The sequence below is a fragment of the Eurytemora carolleeae genome, unplaced genomic scaffold (assembly GCF_000591075.1).
Source record: "Eurytemora carolleeae unplaced genomic scaffold, Eaff_2.0 scaffold383, whole genome shotgun sequence".
Taxonomy (NCBI): Eukaryota; Metazoa; Arthropoda; class Copepoda; order Calanoida; family Temoridae; genus Eurytemora; species Eurytemora carolleeae.
Window position 1 is genome coordinate 101,008 of NW_019396487.1, and position 24,849 is coordinate 125,856.

The following is a 24,849-nucleotide window of genomic DNA, read 5'->3' on the forward strand; positions in this document are numbered from 1 at the left end:
TGATAGGATTAGGGGTGACGAAAAATATTGTTCTTGCTCACCCCTAGGGGGGGGGGGGGGGAGCAGGGGGAACACTGAGAGCATATAAACCTTGATTTTGATCTCATATTGCACAAGCTTTCAGGTGTTCATGTTCACCCCCAAAATTAAATAGTTTTCTCTGTCACATATCTTCTACATATTTTATAGTATTTTCCGTAGCCCACTCTTAAAGCTTGAGGGGTCAGCAGTTGATCTATGGCTCACCCCTGTATCCGCCCCTGCCTCTTGGTATTGTATTGCATTGTTTCTTTAATGGGCCACATTGTCCATTCATTATACATGATCATTTATTTTACATTTCAAGATATTGATTATTATTATTATTATTAAGTTATCACTGATGGATTTCCGAAAATTAAAAAAATCAAGGCAATAGTTTCAAATTTTGATCGCCCATAGACTAAAGTTTGGCGGGAAGTAGGGATATGTATATTTCACCCCACTTCAAAAGTTGCAAGCTCCGAGCCGGTACAACATGTACTGTATATGCATTCAGTTGTATTGTCCAGTCTGCACTACCTAGTGTATAGTCGACCTAGCACGGTTTATGGAACACATGTAGCCAGACAAGATCTGCACAGTGCTCCCTGGTCCGATGGGTTTGTTTGTATCCAATTGTAATTATTGGATTAAAAAGTGAATTTTAATTATTGATTTAGCTTTTTTTAAGTTTTGTGAACTGCAATCTTGAAAACTGTCCTGTAAAAGATAATCATACCATTTGTGTTTGTGGGCAATTTCGGCAGGTAAATAAAAAACATTTTAATAAACCTTCAACTTATAATCATAGAGAATAGAAAATATATTAGAGAGGAATTTACAGAATCTCTCGGTAAGAATTTTTTCAGTCCCTTTCAGCCTGAAAGGGAGTTCAAAGTGTACAAATCATGTAAATGTTTACAAATTATATGCAGTAGAGTACATTAATACAGTATGTTCCCTAGACTATTCATTTCAATTTCGAAATTTTTAAAGCTGTTAAATAAACTTTATAATGAATTAAAGGTGAATAAAAACCATCATTTGATTTATAGTTATAACGGAAAATCATCGTTATAAGGCATAGAGTCGATGTGAAATGATCATTGGTCAATTATGAAACCAGCCTTTTTCATAGTTTGGTTTTCTTTTAACATTAATTTTCTATAAAATGATATTCCATGGCCCAAAAGGTTATATAGCATAAATATGTGAAGTTTTACGCTTTTTTCTAGTAAAGTCCCCTCTGATATATATTCTATTCTCTTTGCTTATAATCGATGCAGGCTGTTGGAGGGGAGGAAGGCCAACTACAATAATTTATCGTTCTCCTCATTTTCTCGTTTAAGCCACCTCAGAATCCTCAACCTTCCATTATTATGTTTTTTAAAGTTTCAAATTCTCGAAGATAAGCCTATTTTAGGGCATAAAATATAAATAGACTGAAGTATTGCAATGGTTACATAATGTTCGGAATCTTCAAACCCATGAGAATGATGTCTAACTTTATTTCGGTAAGTCTTAAATATCTTCACCCAGAAAAATTCGATGGTTTTCACTATAATTAACAAAAAACATTGAAGTTCTATAAACTCGGAATTATTTGCGACATTCTACACCAGGAAAATGCGCGTAAAAAAGGTAAACATTTTTAAAGACATTGATTTAGAAAACTTCAATTCAATCGAAACTTTTTTTTCGATACACAAAAATTCATTTATGCCATAACGTGACTCGATTCTTAAAAAATAGTTTAATCTGGGGGTATTAGACACTTAAAAAGAATAATATTGAAAGGAAGAGGATTTCGAGGTGGCTCGGATGATAATATGAGAAGAATGTGGCTCGGATGAGAAATGGTTGTGGTTACCCTTCCTCCCCTCGATGTTGGCCTATTAATGACAGTACCATTTTACAGAAATTTTTATCTTTAACCTTAATTAACCTTTATTAAGATTTCTTCTTTCTAAAAATTAAAGTCTTGTTGGATTTCTTAAAATCTGTTCGCGGATTTCGACTCCAAAGGCGATAAACAAATAATGCCTTATTTGTCTGACAATAACAAAAATCATGCTTTTTGCTCTTGTTTCTAAGATAGAATTACTGTTGTTAGCACATTTTAAGGTGTTGCTTTAATATTTAGTGTTTTTAAGTTATATCTTAAAAACATTTTTTAACTATATTTAATGAATTTTAATAGTGAATATTGCGGAAGACATTATCATATAAATTATATTTTCAAAAATTTATTTTAAAAGCATTTTTGAAAGTATCAAAAAAATCTTCAGATGCTGATATTTTATGTATTAGCTTTAATTTTTCCGTTAGTTTTTTTTTTAATTAAAGTTAGGGCAAAATGATAAGTTTACAGTTTTTACACACTAACCATAGAAAGCAGTGTTTCGGATCCGTATCATTTTGATGCGGATCCGGATCCGCATCCGTGATGATGGATCCGGATCCTGACTCTGATACGGATCCGGATCCGGATCCGAGGTAACTTTTGATTCTGTGAATCGGATTTTCCCTATTAAATGTTATGCAAGGTTATAATTTATAAAGTATAGTAATCCTAAAGTTAAAAATGTCGTCATTACTATTATATAAATGTAAACATTAAATTATTAAAGATAATTTTGAAAAATTTTCGTCATGTAAATAATACATTTACGAACCATTTTGATTTATTTATTCCATGGTTTTGGTTAATTTTTGGCGCTACCCGGATCCATATCAACGTTTCCTGATACGGATCCGACCGGATCCGGATCCGAAACGCTGATAGAAAGGATTAAGCGGATAATGAAAGAAAAAATTCTTTTTGGAACTATCATTAGTGAAAAGTTTTTGCTGTTAGATCAAAGCTGAAGAGGATCGACTATTTCTGAAGCAGCAAAGGATCAAACATCTCGTCAACAAACCAAGTCCAGAACAAAATTCTTCTGAGAAACCAAAAAAGAAAAATGAAAAGAAAAATCGTTATGTCATGTCAAAAGCAGAAGAAAAAAGAATGATTCTAGATTTGATTAAAAACAGGAACATCACTAAGATATATTCTAAAAATAAACACGGAAGACGACATGAAGAAAAACAATCTCCAGTAGTTGGGATGGTTCAGGGCTTAACAGAACTAACCAAGGGTACCTCAGTACCCCAGAGTCAAAACCAGGTTAAATTATTGAATTTCCTTTCTTAAAGGGACTCTGCGCGTATTTTCAAGTGACCCTTCTTGTGAAGCATGGCAATACTTGATCTACAACTATGTAAAGCTTTGTCTGATCAAAAATGAATTAGATATCCATGTTTTTCTTTATTTAAAATGGTAATTTTCGTTTGTGGGTTCTCGGAAATTCTTGCTAATAAGAAACAACGGACAAATTTACAGAAATAAACCCTTTTCGAATAAGAAAAACGACGGTATCTTCCACATTTTTGATCAGATTAAGTTTTCAAGGGTACTGTTGTAAATCGGACATTGCCATCTTTGCATGGAGGGTCACTTGAAATTACGCTTACAATCCCTATAATGAGACTCAGAAATTTTTCATTCTCTTATCAAAAATTGAATGAACAATACCTAATTGTTTTTATTAGTAAATAATTTTTAGCAGTGAACAAATTATTTTTAAAAACTTTTTTTTGAAGACTGAGGTTTCTTTTGCTTCCTCTCTGCCAAAAGACGGGGAACAGATGGTGAGCATTGATGAAATTAGATCAAAAAAGGCGGATAAAATGTCAACACGGAAACAGAAAATATGGGAAAAAGAAGATAGAGTGATAGACATTAATATTCATGATAATTCTCCAGACCCAGTAAATACAGATTCTGTAACAGAAGAATCATTAAATAAAGATCTCATAGATTTAGAAGATTTCCCTGAGATTGAATACCAAACCAGTTTTTTCCCCCTACATCCAACAGAAGACTCCAACAAGATAAAATATGTAAAATCCAAGAAACCGCCGAAAGAAATAAAAGCTTTCAAAAACTTGTTGGTGCTCAAAGATGATGATCAATTTACATATGAGAAATTACAAAAACAATTAGGAGTACAGTTTATATTGATAGGAAAAGACAGAAAGGAAGGAGTTCGAATTTATGCAAGGCGAGAGCAAATCAGTGCTGATGTGCCCATCGAATTCACAGAGAAAATGGATGAAAACGTGTCTGAGATGGATCAAGAAGATTCTGTTGATCAAGAAGAGTTAATTGATCAAGAAGATTCAATTATCAACGAAGGTTTAGCGAATCTTATTAAAGCAGAACTGACTGGAATTGATCCAGAACTAATTAAAGATGATGAGATGGTTTACATAAGAAATAATGATTCTGTGACGTATAATAGTCGAAGTGAGAACGGAGACAGGCTTATTTTGATTGGACAAGACATGGAACAAAATGGCAGTATTTATGTAGTTCAGAAAAAGGCGTTTGATTTACCCAAAGAGTATATTGAAGATATGGATGATATTAAGAATGTTTTAAAGCAGGAAGGATTCTCCTCTTTCCTGAAAATAGAATCAGAGTTCAAGGAATTAAAACAGGAAATGAAGAATGAGGGAAGTAATGTAAAGGATGAAAACATTGAGGAATGGAGGGAGTTAAAGGAGGAAAAAATGGAGATCCCAGTCGAAGAGAATGCTCCTTGTTCACCAAGTGATGATTCAAGTCAAGATTTGGAGATTTTGTATCAATCAAGAACTGAAGATCCGGGTTCAAGCAGTACCTTGCACCCCTGGAGGAGTCAAAGTATAGTAGTTCAACCAAAGCCTGGAGCTAAAGTTATCATGGGAAAAGATGCAATTTATGTTCTCCACGCTACACCAAATCCGAATTATAAACTGATTCCAAGGCTTCTGAAGAAAAAGGACAAGAAAAATGAGGAAAAGAAGGAAGAGAAGGACAAGAAAACGGAGAAAAAGAAGGAAGAGAAGAACAAGAAAAATGAGGAAAAGAATGAGCTAAAGAAGAAGGCGATAAAAAAGATACGTTTAAAAAAGAATACGAAAAGGTAAAAGCTAATATAGATATGATCATTTTTGAAAAAAAAAGTTTTATATGAATTTGAATTATAACTTTATACTTGGGTTTTGTTTTTTCTTGAAATAAATTACTTGTTGAGGAGAAAAATTCTTATAATTATCTACCAGACTTTAAAATTTTTTTTAAATTCAGAATGAGAATGATTCAATGTGATGAGTGTAATGCCTCCTTCCCCTCAAACATTGAAGAAGCTAAACTGATAGAGCACATTAAAAGGTGAAATTATCAATTTAATATAAATTAGCCTGGCGTTGCCCATGGAATTAAAAAAAATGATTTTTTAAAAATCGATTTTTGAAGAGAAAAAAAAAAGATTTTTAGCCTATACCACCCCTCGGGTACCCATGAGTTTCCTCAAAAATGTTCAGCCGTTTGGACAACCATAGCTGACATTGATACATGAGCAAAGAGCTTTATTATATACGTAGATAAAATATTATATTTAGATTTCTAGTTTGTATTTCATTTTAATTAGCTCATTTCCATTGATAATGTGGATGGTTCGATTCACAATTAGGTAGCCTATAATTAAACCTTTATTTGATTAATAACGAGGAAGATACTGAAGTTTTTATTTTATCTTTTAGTGTTCAATTCTAACAATTTCCTTCATCGTGTCTGCTGCACAAAAGCACGTGACTAATATAATGAACCCACAATTCATCCTTGATCAGTTAAAATTATAATATTGTTGTGTTGATTTTTGTTTAAATGGAGTGACCGGCAATGTATGGTGGTCAACTGAAAATGCAGTATTGTGGACAAATTTTTTAGGACTCATTTGAGACATATAAACGTTTTTACGACGTATATTTACTGAGTTTGAGCGCAAAGTCGACGTTCAAAATCATGACTTTTGGTGGGTACGTTTTCAGAATCGGCTTTATTAAATTGAATAACGACGACAAAAAATGTTAACAAAATTATACAGTAAACTAATCAGTTGGAACATGTTGAGAAAATAAAAATTAACTATCATCGAAAAAAGTAATCTATTTCAATTATTAGTTTCTGTAATCTCTGCTTATTCACAAAGATTTTCTGCAGATTTTCTGGAATTTTTATTGACATTTGAAGAATTTATAGAAATCTACGAATAAATTCATAGAAAATAAGAAATTCAATATAATGATGAAAAAGAAATAATTGATTCTAACATTGATTTATTAACAAATTTCTTTTGAGAAATATGTTCCATAAACATCTGATTAGTTAATTTTAGAATTTTTACAATATTTTTTTTCGTCGATATTTAATAATAAAAAAAAAACGATTCTGAAAACGTACCTACCCAAATTCATGATAATGAAAGTCGACTTTGCACTCAATTCAGAAATTATACATCGTGGAACCGATTTCTATATCTTAAATGAATCCTTAAAAAATGTTCTACGATACTGCATACTCAGTTCAACCACCATACATCGCCGGTCACTCTTTTTAACAAATTGCTTTTTAAATCTATCCTTAAATGGGAAAAATGTTTTAAAAATCTTAGTTGAGATGTGCCAACCCGAAACTGTCTCATTTTGATTCTTTTGATTCAGAATGTTATTAATAACTAAGTTTTTTAGATTTCACCAAGAGAAGGCTTGACAGGATTTGTTTCTGATATACTGTACACTGTTCAGTATCAAAGTGAATAAATATTAAAGTGGAACAAATTAAGGCAACGACGACAGGTTGGGCCATAAGGTTTTATTTGGTTTGGAAATAATTGCATGAAAAGATTTCTTTTGGAAAGTAAAGACTAGAAAAAATAAACTCAAGACCTATGTAAAAGTGAAGACCAAGTGATATATTTCGAAGATCTTCATTTTTCGGTATCCCAAATTGTGCATTCCTTGTTTTACAGATTATGCATGCAGGCATTTTTGTGCTGTCTGAAATTATTTATTGTATCACTTTGGTTCAGTATACTATTCACATTCACAATGCACATTGTCGATAAACATGTAAGTTTAAATTATAATTTTCAGAAAAATAAACTAAACTCTCGCCTCTAACTCTGATGTATCAATCCCTATATCTTTGCAACCTCGTGGTGTAAACCTGTTATTATTAGATCTATCAGAATTCGTAGTTTAAAATATCAAGTGGTTAAAATATGAAACACAAGTCGAAAATGTATAAGCTGATTGGAAGAATGTACGTAAATAAAAGTGATATCTTAAAGAGGCATATTCAATGTTTTTAATTTTCTAGTTTCTTGGTTTCCTCCAACTCCTCCAACAGCTGACAGCAGAGTGTTCTTCGTCTTCCAAATTCAAATATTCAAAAACTGCTATTTTGATAAGCTGTGATTGTAAGAATTTCTGAAGTATCGTTTATGAATATATATTTTTATTATAAAATGAAGTATTTTTAGTATGAATATGGTCCTTAGAATTTTGATCAAACTAGAGTTTTTTCGAACCTAACCATGATTAGAATTTAATATCTTAAGATTTTTTTCGAGTTATTTTTACTTGCCTTACTATTTCCAGTCTGTATTACCTACAAGGTATACTACGAAACATGACCGTTGGAAATAGTTTTAAATGCCTTCTTCCATAATTTGTTAAGTTCTTTGTTACGTAAAAAGAATGAGACTACAGAGTCGATTGTATGGAATTTATATTCCTTATATTCATGATACCCTGCTTCTTCATCTTTTTGCCAAATCAAACATTTTAAGGCCACATTTGATGCATGATAACTTATGAATTTAGACTTTGAATTGTCATATTTTAAGAGTTACAAGTCGTCTTTACAGTCTCATCCTTTCATGTATAACCCTGTAACATAGAGAAGTATAAAAATATAACTATAAAATATCAAATATAAACAAATGTGGCGAAAGATAATCGATGAGTACAGGTTGTAAATCTGAATGATTTGTTTAAAATTAAATTGATTTTTTTACGGTTTAAGGAGTCTAAGTCTTATAGTTGCAATTTTCTCAATTTGTATGGACGCTATGTTATTCGGTATGAGACGTCTTTAACAATTTTCTCCTTTTCATTTTTCGCGAACATTCCGTTTAAGTTAGTAAATTAAGAAAGTTCACTGCTCCTTTACCATGAACGCAAATAAATAACGCTGGAAGAAGTCCTTTAGGTCTAATCTTTTAAGATGACCCTGTTTTCTTCAAAGACCATCTATTTGAAAATTGATTTTTTTATGTGCGGTTCTTGAAAAAAATACCAACTTTGTATTCGAATTTTTAGTTGTATATTATAACATCCAGGTCCGGTCGAGAACTAGGTTGCGGGCCAGACGAAAAATATGTGTGGTCCGGTCGAGAAATAGGTGGGTACATATATCTTCGTTCTTAGCTAGATTGGACAAAATTATCGTTCAAGTTTTCAAACAAAATGCAGATAAATAAATTCACCCCATTTTGAAAAACATGACGTTGCATGAATTTAAATGAAGTAGTAACAATCATTAAAAAAACCAGTTGAGAAACTGCGTGATCGTAAGAAATAATGGCGAGTTGTGGTGCGGACGAACAAAGGGTGTGGTGTTCCTTCCCTAGCTCGTGTTCCACATTATATTTAGAGATTTTTGCAGTTTACAGATTGAATCATTAAAATAGTTTGTTTCCAATCAATATTAAGTTTGTAAGCGTATTTCAAACTTAAACATGAATATTGAAATAAAAATGCATTGAAGGTATGGTTATACAAAATGGAAAAAAATCGATGGTTTCATGCTTAAAAACTATATACAGGGTTTACACGTTAAAATAAGAGACACCTGAATTTTAGTGTCAGGATGCAATACATTGATGTCTGACATTAATGATTTGCATCAAAGTTACTTGTTTCTTAAACTTTTTTCCAACATAACAAAACTGCTCTCCCAAAAACAGAAAATATACAAAATCATTTTTATTTGATCACAACGATGTTGAGACAAATAGTTATGGTAAAAACTAATATTTGTAGAGGTTCGCCAACCCTTGTAGTTTTGTGCTTGGTATTGTAGATTTGATATATCGGGGTCCTGTGTCGAGCTGGTGGTTTTGGTAGATTGGTTAGGCGGGTCTGGTTGTTTGGTTGGGCGGGTCGGAAACCAAAATACATGAGGATTAAGGCAACATTTAAACTTTGGAAACACAGGGAAGAGTAGCACAGCGCCCGTGCACTGCTTGATGTTTATGGCCAAGATCCAAGATTAAATTCATATTACATTTACACGAAAAGCTATAATATATATCTAAATATACAAGGGGGGAGGTGAGGAGGAGGAGGAGGAGGGAGGGAACCTTCTCAAAACATAACACATTTCTTCCTTTTCTTCAGTCGGACCTAAACAAACAATATTCAGATTAAATTAATTTTTAAGTGTAGAAAATGAAAAACTACGTGATATTTTGTATTCAAGCGTTTATATAGGGAAGTTTATCAATATATTATTGGAAACAGCTCATGTTGGTGAAAAGGGGTATCAAGCCTTAAAAAACCGATCCGGTATTCAGTGATCTATAGTATGTGTTCACGACGGTTAAAAACGCAAAAAAAATTGAACAAAGATGCGTGATGCACTTTTGAATTAATAGTATTAATAGTATCTTACAACGTGGAAAACATGGCAAAGCTAAGATGTATTCTATGGGTTATATGTGTCCAAATTGTGGTGATAGAAAAATAATTTCCCCCTCAAAAATAATTTATTTATGTGTTGCATTACTGAACTTTGATTTCTAGAGTAAACGAAGTATTCCAATACGATTGAATTTGTCATAAATTAAGCACTTTTCAAAGCAAGTATCAGGGGCAAACATTTTTACCTTTTATTTACATAGCGACACATTTTAATTTCATTTTCTTACGTNCCCGTATATATATATTATATATACCAGAGTAGGAAAACCCAAAAAGTTCCAATCACAAAATTTCCGTCAAATATTTATGATTTTTAGAATGTGATTAAAAGCACATTTACAAAATCACAACTTGAACTCAGAGGTATCTTCAATTTATATGCTTAAAGGACAGAGATGAGATATTCAAAGATTAAGATGTTATTTCTTTTAAGAAAGTTTCGACATTTGTAAACTTTTAGATGAAAATTTGCATGTGTCTATGTTTCTGTTTGATTGGACAGTGATATTTCTCGGAGCAGTGTTTATCATGTTCTGCATTGGAAAACATTTTAATTTTACTAATTTTAACAGATTCCATTAGTGCCCTGAAATAACTGTCAATGTTGTTCAAAGAAACAATTTGCTTTAAATCGTAACACCGCCAATTAACGGTAACAGTGTTGTAAAATGTTGTGAATTTTTTAATGTAAAAATCGTTGCAAACCTCGAGAGTTGACAGTATATTTTAGTTGGCATATTGTATATTAGTGCTGATAAATTTGCAACGAAATATATTTTCCCCCATGAACTGATTTAAGACGTCTTGCAAATCAATTTAGTGAAAATAATATGTTATAAAAAATATTCAACTNGGTGTTTAAAACCTATTGTGATGCATTTGGAAAGGTAGTAAATACTGTGTGCAAATGGTATCAGTATTGATTCATTGTGACAAAAAAAAATAAAGTTCTTGAGATGTCCAAACACGTCACAGCAAAATATCAAATTTCCTCTCCCTTCATATAGTTTTACTTTGATTATGTCCCGCGTATCCCATAATAAACCAGGAACCCCAAGATTTTTGTTAAAATCATGCGTACTGTAGTTTCTGGGTGGAACATAACAGAACTTGTCCTGAGCAGTAAAATCGAGTCTATTTACATTCCTCCCGGAAACTACAGTACACTCATGTAAACAAAGCGTTCTTCATTATATTAAATAGTCTGTCTCAAAGATTAAAAACCGGGTGTATAATTTCAAGAATTCAGAATGATGATGGGGGGGGGAAAAATGAGAAATTTTATATCAGAAGCCCTATATTCTTTAACACTACAATTTCTCAAAGTGTAACGTGAACCATTTAAAATCTTTCTTTATGTTCCAAAATTTCAACTTAGATGAGCTCAAACTAAAAAGACACCCTCAATCTAAAAAGACACCCTATATCTAATAAGACACCCTGAATCTAGTAAGACACCCTGAATCTAATGAGACACCCAGTAACTAAATACTAAAGATTGTGTCTTTTGAACAGAGATTTTAACGAACCTGAAGTGCTGCCCGCGTGGCAGTCTCAAAAACCTCCCGGACTCCCTCCTTGCTCTTGGCGGAGCACTCTAGGTAGGCGAAGGCGTTGATTTTCTCCGCCATGGCACGTCCTTCTTCAGGTTTAACAGGTTCCTGTTTCATCTTGTTTAACTCCTTGATGGTGTTAGAGTCACCTCTCAAGTCCTAAAACAAAATCATTAAAATTAGAAATGATTACTAATGTAAATTTTTAATGCTAATTCAGAAGGTATTTATCTAATTAAATTACAGTTTTGATGAAAAATAGAATTTGTATGACAAATGACATTTTCACAAAAATCGCAGAATATGAAGAATAATCGAGATTTTAAGGAAAAAATAACTTAACAGTTGAGGTCCTATTTTCATATTTACAACAGTGCTTAAAAAATAATTTTTATCGGAAATATTGGATATATTCTTGCTAGTTGCTACATAAAATTGTTGATACGCTAAAACTCAATATTGATGTCAAAATTTTTTAATTAAGTTTAGATTTTCCCTTTAGTCTATTTTCATGCTAAAACGGTCGGATACCTTACGATAAAATATTCATTTTTTAAAAGTAGTATATTTAATACTAGCTGAAGTGCCCGCGGTTGCCAGTGAATTTTTTTAAAGTCGATTTTTGAAGAAAAATATTAAATTGTTGGGGGAAAAATCTAATTTGTTTAGCCTGCATAGGGAACCCATGGGTTCCCTAAAAACATATCAGGCAATTTATCTATAATTTACACTCGTTTACCACTTCTCTGCTACATCTTCTATGTAATAAAGCTCTTTGCATATATTTATAAATATATATATATGTATAGAAGATGTAGCAGAGAAGTGGTAAACGAGTGTACATTATAGAAAACTAATATTTCCAGCGGTTAAAGGTTAAAATTAGAATTAGCAGGAGATTAAGCATTCAAGATAAGATGCAAGATGATGCATATTAAACTGTTACATCAGACTGATTTTATTCAAGTAGGATTAAATGGGAAATTGGGGTACAACATGTGTAATGGCGTAATGGGTAACACCCCCCTCCTCCCTTCTTTAGATGGGTAGATAAAACCAAGATACAGACCCTAACATATAAGCTAACACAAATGTGTACTGCAGTTTGTGGGAGGAATGAAACATACTCGGTGCTGTAGTAAACGAAGATATATGATGATTTGTAGTAGAGAATTCTTGAAAAATTAGGAATTAATAAATTTTAAAAAAAGTAAGAGCAGGGTTGGTTAGTTACATTATGGGAAATAAATTGGTAATTTTTACGTGAACAATTTTTCAGGCCTCCGATTATTTAGTTTACAAATAAATTTCTCTTCATCTCATGATTCTATTTATGTTCATGTAGGTACAGGGGGACGGATTCCGATATTTGCTAGGTGGGGGTGGGGTTGGGGGGTTGTGGATAATTGAAACTTTTTATCCCCCCTTGCAAAATGTCCAACCCCCCTGTGATAATTATCGGGAAATTTGGTAATTTTTTTTTACAAAACCACAACAAGCTGAAGGGGGGAGGGGGCAAATGTTAAAGCAAATTATTTTGGATTTTTAAATATTTTCATTAAAAAATCTTGATTTTCAAGTATTTTCTTAAAAATCAAAATAAACTTGCGTCCCAGATTTTTACAAAGGGGGGAACGTCTCCCCATTTTTAGGGAGGTGTCCCCCTCCCCCCCCCAAAAAAAGTCGCCTCTGTCTATGTAATTATTATATGAGGTAGCTCCTGTCTTAATTCTCTGAATACTCGAATGAGGAAATGTGAAGACTTTAAAACAAATACACAACTACGTAATGTAAACATTGTTCCGTTTGTAAAAGTAAACAGATTAAATCTTCATTAATTAATTCTCTTTGTAAAGATAAAATATTTCTTACTGCGTAGGGAATAACGAGGGGGTTAAGTGACCACCCCCCTCCCAAAGAAAAATGTGACTTAAGTCTTATAAAGTACTTTAAACTAAAGAACACAAAATTTAATGTTTTCCTTCAGCCAAAAGTTAACAATTATACTATATCCCCCCCCCCGCATATATGCATATTGCTTTTTTGCCAAACCCAGTGCCAAGACTCAATTTTCTTTTTAAATGGATCCGGATCAACATCCCATTCAAATAGAAAATTTTAAATTAATTATTTTTTTTTCTGAGCCAACACAACCAACTAACTAAATTCTACAAAGGCAATAGTTTTCATAAATCACATAAAAATAATTTTGAGGCTGTCCAATTTACATGATCAAATCCGGATCCAGCTAACTGTAAAATTGAGTCAGCGAATCTGGATACTCAGCACCGACAAATGAATAATTTATTCTTTTTTTCAAATTTTGATATTGATAAACGTTATCTCTCTCCCTCTCCTCCATGTAAACAAAAAAGGTTTGCTTCCAACCGAAACAAAACATTGAACTTCTTACAATCATAATTTCAATAAATGTGTAATGAATCTGAAAGTTGCATAAACGATAACAATGCATTTGATTTATAATTAATTAGTAAAGGTAAAGAATTTACTAATACTTATTTCTAAAAAGAATTTCTTGAATAAACAAAAAAAGGACGCAATTGAGTCTTCAAAACGGAGAATAAAAATAAATTAAATTAATCCCTGAAAATTATTTGAGGAGGGGGCCTGGGGGCGAATTGCAAATTAAAAGACTTACCCCCCCCCTTCAATAAATATTTGAATAGCGTAAGACATTTATGACGTCAGTCGTGTGCTCAGTGACCCCAACAGTTCTGTACTATTTACTCCCAGAGCCCAAAACTTAAGACAGAGTATCGTTAGTAAAACCAGTTTTAAAACCCGGGTTTCACGAATGGGGTTAGGCACTTATGTGATTATCAATATTTTTGTAATGACATATTATTTCTTCAGGTTTTTTATATTATCCATTTTTTCGAATCTCTAAAATCAAAATCTACACAAAAGTAAAGATCCCAAAAAGGAAACTCGGGAGTTTTGTTCAACGATACTCTTCTAAATTTCGGCCTCAGGATTCTACGAAGTCGAATGCATACGCGCAGGGGTGCATTTATCAAAAGGTTTATTTTTAAAACTTTCGATTTGTAGACCTTTACCCCGAAAATGAAAACAAATATTCAGCTTTAAAAGATTTAAAAATAATAAAATAAAAGTCCACAGTACAATTCAGGCATGATAAACATAAAATTTAAAGTTCCCTGCTTTATAGCTATGCTTTTAATTTTACACAAAATAAATACAAAATGTGTAATACGTTAAAATAATTCCGGGGTCACCTTTATTGGCTTTGATGCGTCTGCGTACAGAGCTGAAAACTTAAAATGAAATATCCTTAATCCCGATTATTTAATCTGAGTATCCAATGAACACACTTATAAATTTCTTCTTAATATTTTGTTTTCGGATACCCCTACTGTATAAGTTACTTTTGATAACATTTACAGATATGCTATATCGATTGGACTAATATCAGATTCAACTAAGGTCAGCTGTTCACAAGCGGGCTTTTAGAGCATTTAAACAAATATAAATTTTACCATGTTAATGTGATCTTATTCAAAAAACATGTTGAACGTTAGTCTTAATATACATTAATCCAAAACTTAGGTTCGTTCAATCGATCTTTAGTTCAATTGATATGACACCATCAACAACAGAAAAAAAATACTCGGGTTTAGTAAAACCAGGAGATCAAGCATCGATCTCGATATCCACATAAGGTTTTCAGTTCTGAAGTGATCTGCAGTACTCAGACCGAATGAAAAATGAAAAGTTGTTTTTAGTGGGGAGTGGGGGTTATAAATGAATAATATGAAAAAATGTGATCCCCGGAAAGGTCCCCAGGACATGTAGATCATGAGAAAAGAAAAAGAATAACTAAAAACACGAATCGGAATTCATTGCCAGGGATTTAAAACTGATGAGCTTCCCAATGAAAATGGAAATCAAGGAGGTCTCATAGGCTTTCCGTATTCAATGTGATTATCTTTTCCATATGTATAAGATTGTAAAAAAAAGGTTGAATAGCAAGTTGTTACATTTTGATTACACCATGAATGAAGATTATCACCTTCTTGTTTCCAACGAGTATAATAGGTACAAGGGGACAGAAGTGCTTGACCTCCGGAGTCCATTTCTCCGGAATATTCTCTAGCGAGTCCGGGGAGTCAATAGAGAAGCACATTAGGATAACATCAGTGTCAGGATAGGAGAGAGGACGTAGTCTGTCATAATCTTCTTGTCCTGCAGTATCCCATAGTGCCAACTCAACCTAATCAACAAACAAATTAGAAATCCAAACTCCCAAAAGTTAGATTATCTATGGATTTATAGTTGAAAAAAATTGAATTTATTTATATCAGTGCTTAGGACCCGGATGATCCACAATGCAACATAATGGCTGTAAAAAACTGGGGGGGGAATGTTTGGCCATAACATTTTTGTTGCCGAATCTGAGAGAAAATGAAGTTTTAGAGGGAGGGGGAGTGGGTTTGAGGAGATAAATACCCCTTCAGTTATTTAACCATGTTATTTTCTATTTGATATTGTGCATCATGACGATAATAACGATTTACAGTATAAATTTTTTTAGGTACATCTAGAACTTGTGTATAATGGGGGGGTTCAAAAACTTATAGTAGGATTGAACCAATTTTATGATCTTATTTTGTACGTATGAATTTTGGACTAATATACTATAATAATTCAGAAGTACAGGACAAATATACAATTTTTGGCAAGGACTAACATTATTTTTGTGGCAAATTTTTTGCATTAAGACAAACTAGGAAAAGTGATGCATTACTTGCTATATGGAATGTTTAAGCGAAATGTTAACCTGTTTGCTGTCAACTTCGATATCAGCCACATAGTTTTCAAATACAGTTGGGACATATACTTCAGGGAACTGATCCTTACTAAACACAATTAACAAACAGGTCTTTCCACAAGCTCCGTCTCCAACAATGACCAGCTTCTTCCTAATGGCCGCCATTTCTCTGAAATATTTACTTGCTTAATAACCTGGCACTAGGTTCACAAATTAACTAATATCGTTGAGGCTAGGGATTCATTGTCTTGAGAGATTAATAAATTCCTGAGCAATGAATCAACTTGTTAATGGATTTGGGTGTTTGCTGATTAAGGCTGTTGTGAGTAACGGGCGCTGTAGCGCTGCCGGCCCCTCCCCGCTGAATAAAGAAACAGCTGATAATCAAGGTTCTCGCCAAGTTTTCTTATCTTGGCGCGTAATTTGAATTTCAAGCTGTGCACAAACGACATTTTAAAATCTCTACAACAAATATGGTGGTGTATTTTTCGACCTACGCATATCCTCTTTTTTACACTTCTGACCTACTTGCACGTGGTTTTCCAGCTGCTTTTTAGCTGTTATAGGTCTGTTAAACTATAGGTCAGTTGCACCATAATTCAAAAAACTTTTGTTTGATCCGACCTACAGGGTGTCCCACATCATATTAGACCGAGAACGGGTCTAAATTACGATTTTCGGGACTAATCAGAAAATTTAATTAGAATTTATCATTTTGAAAAATAATATAAGGCTTATATAAGAATTTTCTTGCGGAAAATGATAAGTTTTTCGAGTATTAAAGATTTATTTTGTCGTTAAAGATTGAAGATAATCTAATATGATATGGGACGCTCTGTATATAGGTCGGATGTACAAATTTGTAGGTCGGATTTACACTTTTGTAGGTCGGATATATGCATTTGTAGGTCGGATGTACACATGTAGGTCATTGGTCATCGATAGTAGGTCGGATTTACACAATATTAAGTAGGTCGGATACATATGCATTTGTAGGTCGGATGTACACATTTGTAGGTCGGATGGTCATCAATTGTAAGTCGGATTTACACTTTTGTAGGTCGGATTTACACTTTTGTAGGTCGGATATTTGTATTTGTAGGTCGCGGATGCACACATTTGTAGGTCGGATGGTCATCGGTTGTAGGTCGGATTTACACTTTTGTAGGTCGGATATATGCATTTGTAGGTCGGATGTACACATTTGTAGGTCGGATGGTAGATATATGCATTTGTAGGTTGGATGTACACATTTGTAGGTCAGTTGGTCATCGATTGTAGGTCGGATTTACATATTTGTAGGTCGGATATATGCATTTATAGGTCGGATGTACGCATTTGTAGGTCGGATGGTCATCGATTGTAGGTCGGATTTACACTTTTGTAGGTCAGATATATGCATTTGTAGGTCGGATGTACACCTTTGTAGGTCGGATGGTTCGATTGTAGGTCTGATTTACACTCAGATATGCATTTGTAGGTCGGATGTACACATATTTGTAGGCCTGATGTTTATCGATTGTAGGTCGGATTTACACTTTTGTAGGTCGGATGCATTTGTAGGTCGGATGTTCACATTTGTAGGTCGGTTGGTCATCGATTGTAGGTCGGATTTACATATTTGTAGGTCGGATATATGCATTTGTAGGTCGGATGTACACATTTTTTATTTCAGTTAGAACCGGGCAATAGCTGTATTCAGAATATAGAATGAAGTTCAGCCTACTTAGTTTACGAATTTACAGTACAGAATTACCAGAGTGCACAACAAAGTACCAGAGTGCACAAAGTACCAGAGTGCACAAAGTACCAGAGTGCAAAAAGTACCAGAGTGCAAAAAGTACCAGAGTGCACAATTAGTACCAGAGTGCACAAAGTACCAGAGTGCACAAAGTATGCAGAGTGCACAAAGTACCAGAGTGCACAAAGTACCAGAGTGCACAAAGTATCAGAGTGAACGAAGTACCAGAGTTTACAGAATGCCAGAGTACCAGTGTGTAACAGTGGATAGTTTTAGATCTTTCCACTCACAGAGTTTCAAATCATATACAAAAGATGGATTTAAGGGAGTCGCAAGCCCGAGCTATGGAGCTGTTAGCGGAAATATCACGGAAGAAAATATAAACATTGAAAAAGATAAAAGTGAAGACAATGTTGTAAACAATTTATATCCAGTTATTTGTGCGTCAAATATTTATGTTTGTTTCTATTCAAATATTTACGCTTGTTTTTAATCAATTTAAGTTATTTTAATATTAAATATTTTAAAGCAACAACATTTTTTAAACTGTAGGTTTCTAGTTGCAATTGATTTACGATTACAGTATACAGTAAGAATCAGAAAATTCTAAAAGGAGTTTTGACCTCAATGGGGGATGGCTGATGAGCCCTCCTGGAAAGAAAACAAATGTATAGCCCCTCCCCCTGGACAAATTCCTGCATACGCCCCTGATTCCCCTTCAAAGATATTTTGTTTTATCTAATATTGAGTAATTCTGCTGTTGTATCAAATTGTTAGAAATATAATTGTTGAAGATAATAAAAACGTATTTAACACAGTTGTGTCGAACATATCGTTAATACAAAAGTATAAGAATAAAACTTACATTAAATATTAAAACTATAAATGTCAAACTATGAAGTAAAAATCACTCTTAAAATTAAAATCTCACATATTTTCAATTAATACTCTTTTTCATGAAGACCTATTGAGGATTGGAGATTATAATAAACATCACTGTAAAGTAAACTCCGGTTTGTTTAAAGTACAGACCCGACCTTTTAGGCAGCTAGAGCCGGCTGTACTAGCTGTACTGTACAAACAAAGACTAAAGACGGCCAAATGGGACAGAACATCAATTGAATCAGCCCCTTCTAGGGAGATTCTAGTGAAATATAACGGTAGGCTATTATATCTATACACCGAAGACGACTTTTTTCTATTTAAGTTTTAATTGTTAACATACAGGGTGTCCCACGAAACATGACAATAGGAAGACAACTTGAAAGTCGTCTTTGGTATTTGAATTTATTTGTGACATTTATTCTTCTATCTACTTTAACATGTATGATTCTTGAAACAATTATCACATAATTCTCCTAGTCCTGGCATTTCCAAAAAGTGGTCTGCGTTTTTTGTGATTTCAATATTACCGGAGATATAAAGAGTTTGGTTCAGATTTCAATTTTGTCAAATAAAAGCAAAATTGTCGAAATCTGAACGAAATTCTTCATATCTCGGGCAATATTGAAAGCACAAAAAAGGCAGACCACATTTTGGAAATGGCAGGACAAGGGAAATTTTGTGATTATTATCTCTAGAAATTTACTTCTAAAATTAGGTTGACAAATTAACGCAGCAAATTATATCAAAAATCAAGACGACATTCAAGTCGTCCTGCATACTGTCATGTTTCGTGGGACACCCTGTAGCTTTTTTCGAGTTAAAAGCTTACAAGTAATAAAAGAGAAGCTTTTTTAAATTCGCAGCTTCCCTTTGTTTCAATGTTTTTGTTTATCCAATATCCATGCTGATTGAAAGCTTGTTATGAATCAAAATTGAAATCGAAAGTCGTCTTCATCATATTGATATAATCGCCTACCACCCTAGGATACTTGATGTGTCACTCACGGGACTTTTCCTCAATTTTCGAAATTTTATTTATAACTCTAACTGTTCATTTTGAATTATATTCGCGATTCTTTTGAATATATTCGCGACCTGGCGCATCACGCGCAATCGCTCCTCCATAAGCGCCAGCAGCTCGCGGTATTCCTCGGGAGTTGAACATTTCTAAACATTAAATAGCAAATACAGGGTTACCCAGAACAGAGCCAACTACGGAATAAAGTAAATTTTTTTTAAATTCAAAGTTATCTGCAAGTCTATTATTAACAAGCATGTCTCCTATCAAAAACTGCATATTAAGTCCTATAAGACCAAAATTAAACCTTCAGAATTAAAAAGCTTTACCATCTTTAAGTAACCATTCAAAGACTTATTTTTTGTGATTAACCGGCCCTGTAAAAGATATTTATTTTTTTTTCAATTCATTATAATATAGTTCTAAAGTTATCCTTGTTTAAAAATTAAATACATATACAAGGGTCTAAACTTTTAAAAACTGGATAAAATCGTCTCTTAAAGGGAGTGTTCGTAAAAACTTTAAAAAAAGGGATATAGGCCAAAGCGTATTCATGGGGGGGGGCTATGGGGACTAAGCCCCCCCCTAGACCAGTGAAATCTATTGATTTAAGGGGGTTTTCAGGCCCCCCTCCCTGGAAAGAGAAAAAAATTTAAGCCTCCCTGGACAAATTCCTGAATACGCCCCTGATATAGGCTGATATTGAATTGAATTTGACATTGATCGGTCCTAATTTTACTTTTATCTGTGGCGATAGGGAAGAAACGTCTTATACGCCTTAGACATATATAAATATACAGAGTTTCAATATTCCACTCAGATCGTAAATGATTTAATTTAATGTAAAATTAATCATTTAGATAATTATAGTTGGTATGGCATAAATCCAATCTGTTGTGGGCAACCCTGTACAATGTACACGTACTTTAGACCAATGTTTTAAAGTACAATTCATAAATATTCCGAAATAATCCTTATTCATTCAAAATTTTGAAAAATATTTTTAATAAATCCAATATTTACTTACAAAACTAATCCTATAAAATCTTTAATTAAACATTTTACCATTTATGAAGGTGGTATAAACATATTTTGATACAGTGAGAACCAGAAAACTGTTGAATAGACAGAAGATGTTAAAGTTATATTATCTCAAGGCAAATAGTTTTACTATATATAGTAAGAAAATAAATCACTTATTTAGTGAAAAAGGTCTGTTTACAGTGCATGATTGGTGACTCTGATTATTGGACTATTTAAAGCCATAATTTGTATCTAAAAGTCGTCTTCCTATTCCAGAGTTTTCTGCGCGAGCTTAACAGGGAGATCCAATAAACATTACAGTTGACAGAGATTAGAAGTTTGTCTTTTATCTTTAAAATACTTTAAATTTCGTTTACATTTCAATTCATTTGATAAAATAAACAAAAATGGTCTAAACATTGCTTGTTTACAGTATTTTTAATACGTCCAATAGTTTTGGTACAGGGTGTCCCAGGAAACATGACAGTTGGTGAATAGTTTTAAGTCTTCTTCCATTATTTGTTAAGTTCTTTAATACAAGAGAGTAATAAAAACATGGCTTGGTAGTATTATTATAGTAAAGTTGATTTCAAAGCAAAATATGATTGAGTATTGTTATGGAAGAAGACATTCAAAACTATTCACCAACATGTCATGTTTTGTGGGACACCCTGTAGCTCAAAAAAAACGCCAAACTGAAATTTAGTGATTGTTGTTTCAAAAATCGTTGTTTTAATTAAACCATTTTCATTGAACATTTTCATTGAACATTTTTCAAACTTTAATTTTCATTAATTACAAAGTATTAGCTAATATCCACATTTCTTAATATTTTAGTACTTCTTAAATTGTGGCATATACAGTGCTACCCATAAAGGATGTGACCTCGTACACCATAGTTACATTAGAATTAAATATTTCCATTTACTGATAGCGCCGATTGAAGGATACATATCTCTGATTGGATAATGAGATATATAGAAAGATAGATGTTACCGCCATATACTATATTTCTATTGGTTCAGAATAGACAACAAACACATGACTGAACCCTGATTGGATCAGGCGCTAATGGACTCGGCATACAGGAGTGTGTAGGGAATTCATACTGCACTGTTTCCTAATATTCATGATTCCCTGAAACAGCTTCTTTCTTTTTTGCCAATCGTCTAATCATTAAATAATCTCCAAAAAAACTATAATTAAAAGAAGTCTAAATTCAACCCTAGGATCGTAATATTTCAGGAGTTTCAGGTCGTCGTTATATTCTCATTCTTTGTGGGTAACCCTGTATAGGAGGAAGACTGAATAGTCCAGTAAACATGAAATTCTTGAGCTAGGTCGTGTACGCAAACCCCTTTTCACTAGGTACTGGTAGAACTAGTTGCTTTGTGTAACAACATCAAATGTGCACGTAAGCTTTGTTTAAATATCGTCTTCCTATTTCACGATTTAATGGGTCCCACTGTACATTTTTATTTTTAAAAGCTAAAAGTTGTCTTTATACCTGATCGGTTGGAATATTGTTGTAGAACAGGAGAGCTTTCTTGTAACATTTTACAGCTATTGTATAATCCTTTCTAAACATTAGACAGCTATTGTATAATCCTTTCTAAACATTAGACAGCTATTGTATAATCCACTCAAAAATTTGACAGCTATTGTATAATCCTTTCTAAACATTAGACAGCTATTGTATAATCCACTCTAAAATTTGACAGCTATTGTATAATCCTTTCTAAAAATTTGACGGCTATTGTATACTCCCTTCTAAAAATTTGACAGCTCTTGTATAATCCACTCTAAAATTTGACAGCTATTGTACATATAATCCTTTCTAAAAATTTGACAGCTATTGTATACTCCTTTCTAAAAATTTGACAGCTATTGTTTAATCCTTTCTAAACATTAGACAGCTATTGTATAATTCTTTGTAAACATTTGGCAGCTATTGTAAAATCATTTATAAACATTAGACAGCTATTTTATAATCCTTTATAAACACTTAACAGCTATCGTATAATCCTTTCTAAACATGTGACAGCTATTGTTTAAACCTTCATACACATTTGACAGCTATTGTAAAATCCTTTCTAAACATTAAACAGCTATATTGTATAAATCTGTCTAAACATTTTGACGGCTATTCTAAAATCCTTTCTAAACATGTGACAGCTAGTGTAAAATCCTTTCTAAACATTTGACAGCTATTAAATGATCCTTTCTAAATATTTGACAGCTATTGTAAAATCCATTCTAAATATTTAAGCCAGCTTGCTTATATTCTTTCTAAACATTTGACAACTATTGTATAATCCTTTCTAAACATATGACAGCTATTTTATAGTTATGTCTAATTATTTGATATGTATTTGATGTGTATATTATTTCTAGATATTGGACAGTTATCGTATTTACCTTCATAATCAAGAAAAATTTAGCCATAAACAAAAAAAAACAGAAAAATCTGTTATCTCTAACATTGTCAATATGAAAAATGACTGCTGTTAAGCTAAACTTTAAAAGCTGAAATAATTAAATAAACGACGGGCGCGAAGCGTCTTAAACCCCTAGTTTGTATAGAAATAAAGCATATAATAATATTTATTATGTATGTACCTTGAATACCACCAGTTTGCAATCCGCATCCTAGACTGACCCATCTTTCGTCGCTGAAATATTATAGTATTTACATGATATCGAAATACATTTCGGTGGCGGGGAGCGTCGACCACTATTTCATTGAATGATGGATTGATGATTGGTTGTCTACTAAAACTAATATTAATGATTTAAAACTAGGTTTAAAGAGAAAGTCATCTTTGTTTCATGAAAAACCGGTTTTCTACTTTGTCTTGTTAATTTAGATTGAATTATTTGAAAAGAATTAGTTTGCCACGGGAAGGACAAATATTACACAAGATGAAGGATTACTAGATCAAATATTAGACAAGGTGAAGGATTACTAGCTTAAATATTAGACAAGGTGAAGGATTACTAGTTTAAATATTAGACAAGGTGATGATTACTAGTTTAAATATTAGACAAGGTGAAGGATTACTAGTTTAAATATTACACAAGGTGAAGGATTACTAGTTTAAATATTAGACAAGGTGAAGGATTACTATTTTAACGATGGGTTTGTCTAACTCTAACATTAGAGTTTGAGGCTAGTTTCTTCAACATGGTAAACATATCTTTAAATAAACTGTTTAGAAAATAAATATATTCATGAAGAAGGAAGCTTAAATAAACTCGGACAGTTTAAGTGAACGTGTCCAGTAGGTTTAAATCATAAAAATTTGAAACTTTGAAAGGTTCTCTTTGGGTTGGGGGAGGGGCGGTTTACTCCAGTAACCAACCTTATTTATCCCACTTGAACTGGACTTACTGTCCGAATAAAAAACTGATAAACAATCAAACGTGTGCGCAATTTGACCGAGAATATTTTTCATCAAGTATTTCAAAATTCTGAAAACAAACTTACACTGTAAACTAAACTTAAAGAGACTGTAAACAAAACTTAAAGGGATGTAAACTAAACTTAAAGGGACTGTAAACTAAACTTAAAGAGACTGTAAACTAAACTTAAAGGGACTGTAAACTAAACTTAAAGGGACTGTAAACTAAACTTAAAGGGATTGTAAACTAAACATAAAGGGACTGTAATCTAAACTTAAAGGGACTGTAAACTAAACTTAAAGGGACTGTAAACTAAACTTAAAGAGACTGTAAACTATACTTAAAGGGACTGTAAACTAAACTTAAAGGGGCTGTTAACTAAACTTTAGGAGACTGTAAGCTAAATTTAAAGGGACTGTAAGCTGAAATTAAAGAGACTGTAAACTAAACTTAAAGGGACTGTAAACAAACTTAAAGAGACTGTAAACTAAACTTAAAGAGTCTAAAAACTAAACTTAAAGGGTCTGTAAACTAAACTTAAAGGGACTGTGAACTACAGTTCTTTGTAAAGACTATAAAGGCAGGAAAACAAATAAAAATGTTTTTGTTCAATACCTGAGCCCATGTCATCTCTGACATCTGTTTCTGCTTTTCAAAATGAAGCAAACCAAACAGATAAGTTATCCTGCAATACAAATAATAATAATAATAATAATAATGACAACAATAATAATAATAATAATAATAATAATAATAATAA

The 24,849-nt window shown here is 32.7% G+C and overlaps 3 protein-coding genes across 4 annotated transcripts in view; 1 reads left to right on the forward strand and 2 right to left on the reverse strand.

The window, feature by feature from the left end:
* The first annotated feature begins 399 nt into the window (after positions 1-399).
* LOC111704178 (uncharacterized protein PF11_0207) lies at positions 400-7,419 on the forward strand. Of its 2 annotated transcripts, XM_023476329.1 has the most exons (8): positions 400-641; positions 713-788; positions 2,879-3,190; positions 3,667-5,033; positions 5,198-5,281; positions 6,640-6,703; positions 6,981-7,020; positions 7,271-7,419. In XM_023476329.1, the coding sequence occupies exons 1-6, from the start codon at positions 529-531 to the stop codon at positions 6,659-6,661; spliced, it is 1,974 nt and encodes a 657-aa protein (XP_023332097.1). In that variant the 5' UTR covers positions 400-528; the 3' UTR covers positions 6,662-6,703; positions 6,981-7,020; positions 7,271-7,419. The 2 variants fall into 2 exon arrangements, with proteins under 2 accessions (XP_023332097.1, XP_023332098.1); XM_023476330.1 differs by lacking the exon at positions 6,981-7,020 and having other exon boundaries at positions 6,640-6,747.
* Positions 7,420-8,925: 1,506 nt separating this feature from the next.
* On the reverse strand, positions 8,926-16,215 carry LOC111704179 (ras-like GTP-binding protein Rho1). Its single transcript, XM_023476331.1, has 4 exons — positions 16,030-16,215; positions 15,262-15,462; positions 11,187-11,369; positions 8,926-9,360 (listed from the first exon to the last, which is right to left on the reverse strand). Exons 1-4 carry the CDS (start codon positions 16,183-16,185, stop codon positions 9,322-9,324), a joined length of 579 nt encoding a protein of 192 aa, XP_023332099.1. The 5' UTR covers positions 16,186-16,215; the 3' UTR covers positions 8,926-9,321.
* Positions 16,216-19,377: 3,162 nt separating this feature from the next.
* Positions 19,378-24,849, reverse strand: part of LOC111704170 (uncharacterized) — a gene marked incomplete in the record, with an annotated part of 10,797 nt that continues 5,325 nt past the window's right edge. The window contains 4 exon segments of the mRNA XM_023476323.1: positions 19,378-19,813; positions 22,195-22,267; positions 23,307-23,359; positions 24,705-24,774. Coding sequence (XP_023332091.1) covers positions 19,682-19,813; positions 22,195-22,267; positions 23,307-23,359; positions 24,705-24,774 — 328 coding nt within the window.

Excerpts from the sequence above, each read along its gene's own strand:
- LOC111704179 (XM_023476331.1), bottom strand. The coding sequence starts at position 16,185 with ATGGCGGCCATTAGGAAGAAGCTGGTCATTGTTGGAGACGGAGCTTGT. Across the intron at positions 15,463-16,029 it reads TCGAAGTTGACAGCAAACAG|GTTGAGTTGGCACTATGGGA; the intron begins GTTAACATTTCG and ends TTTGTTGATTAG. Across the intron at positions 9,361-11,186 it reads CCACGCGGGCAGCACTTCAG|GTCCGACTGAAGAAAAGGAA; the intron begins GTTCGTTAAAAT and ends TTGTTTGTTTAG.
- LOC111704178 (XM_023476330.1), top strand. The coding sequence starts at position 529 with ATGCATTCAGTTGTATTGTCCAGTCTGCACTACCTAGTGTATAGTCGA. Across the intron at positions 642-712 it reads AGTGCTCCCTGGTCCGATGG|TTTTGTGAACTGCAATCTTG; the intron begins GTTTGTTTGTAT and ends GCTTTTTTTAAG. Across the intron at positions 5,034-5,197 it reads TTAAAAAAGAATACGAAAAG|AATGAGAATGATTCAATGTG; the intron begins GTAAAAGCTAAT and ends TTTTAAATTCAG.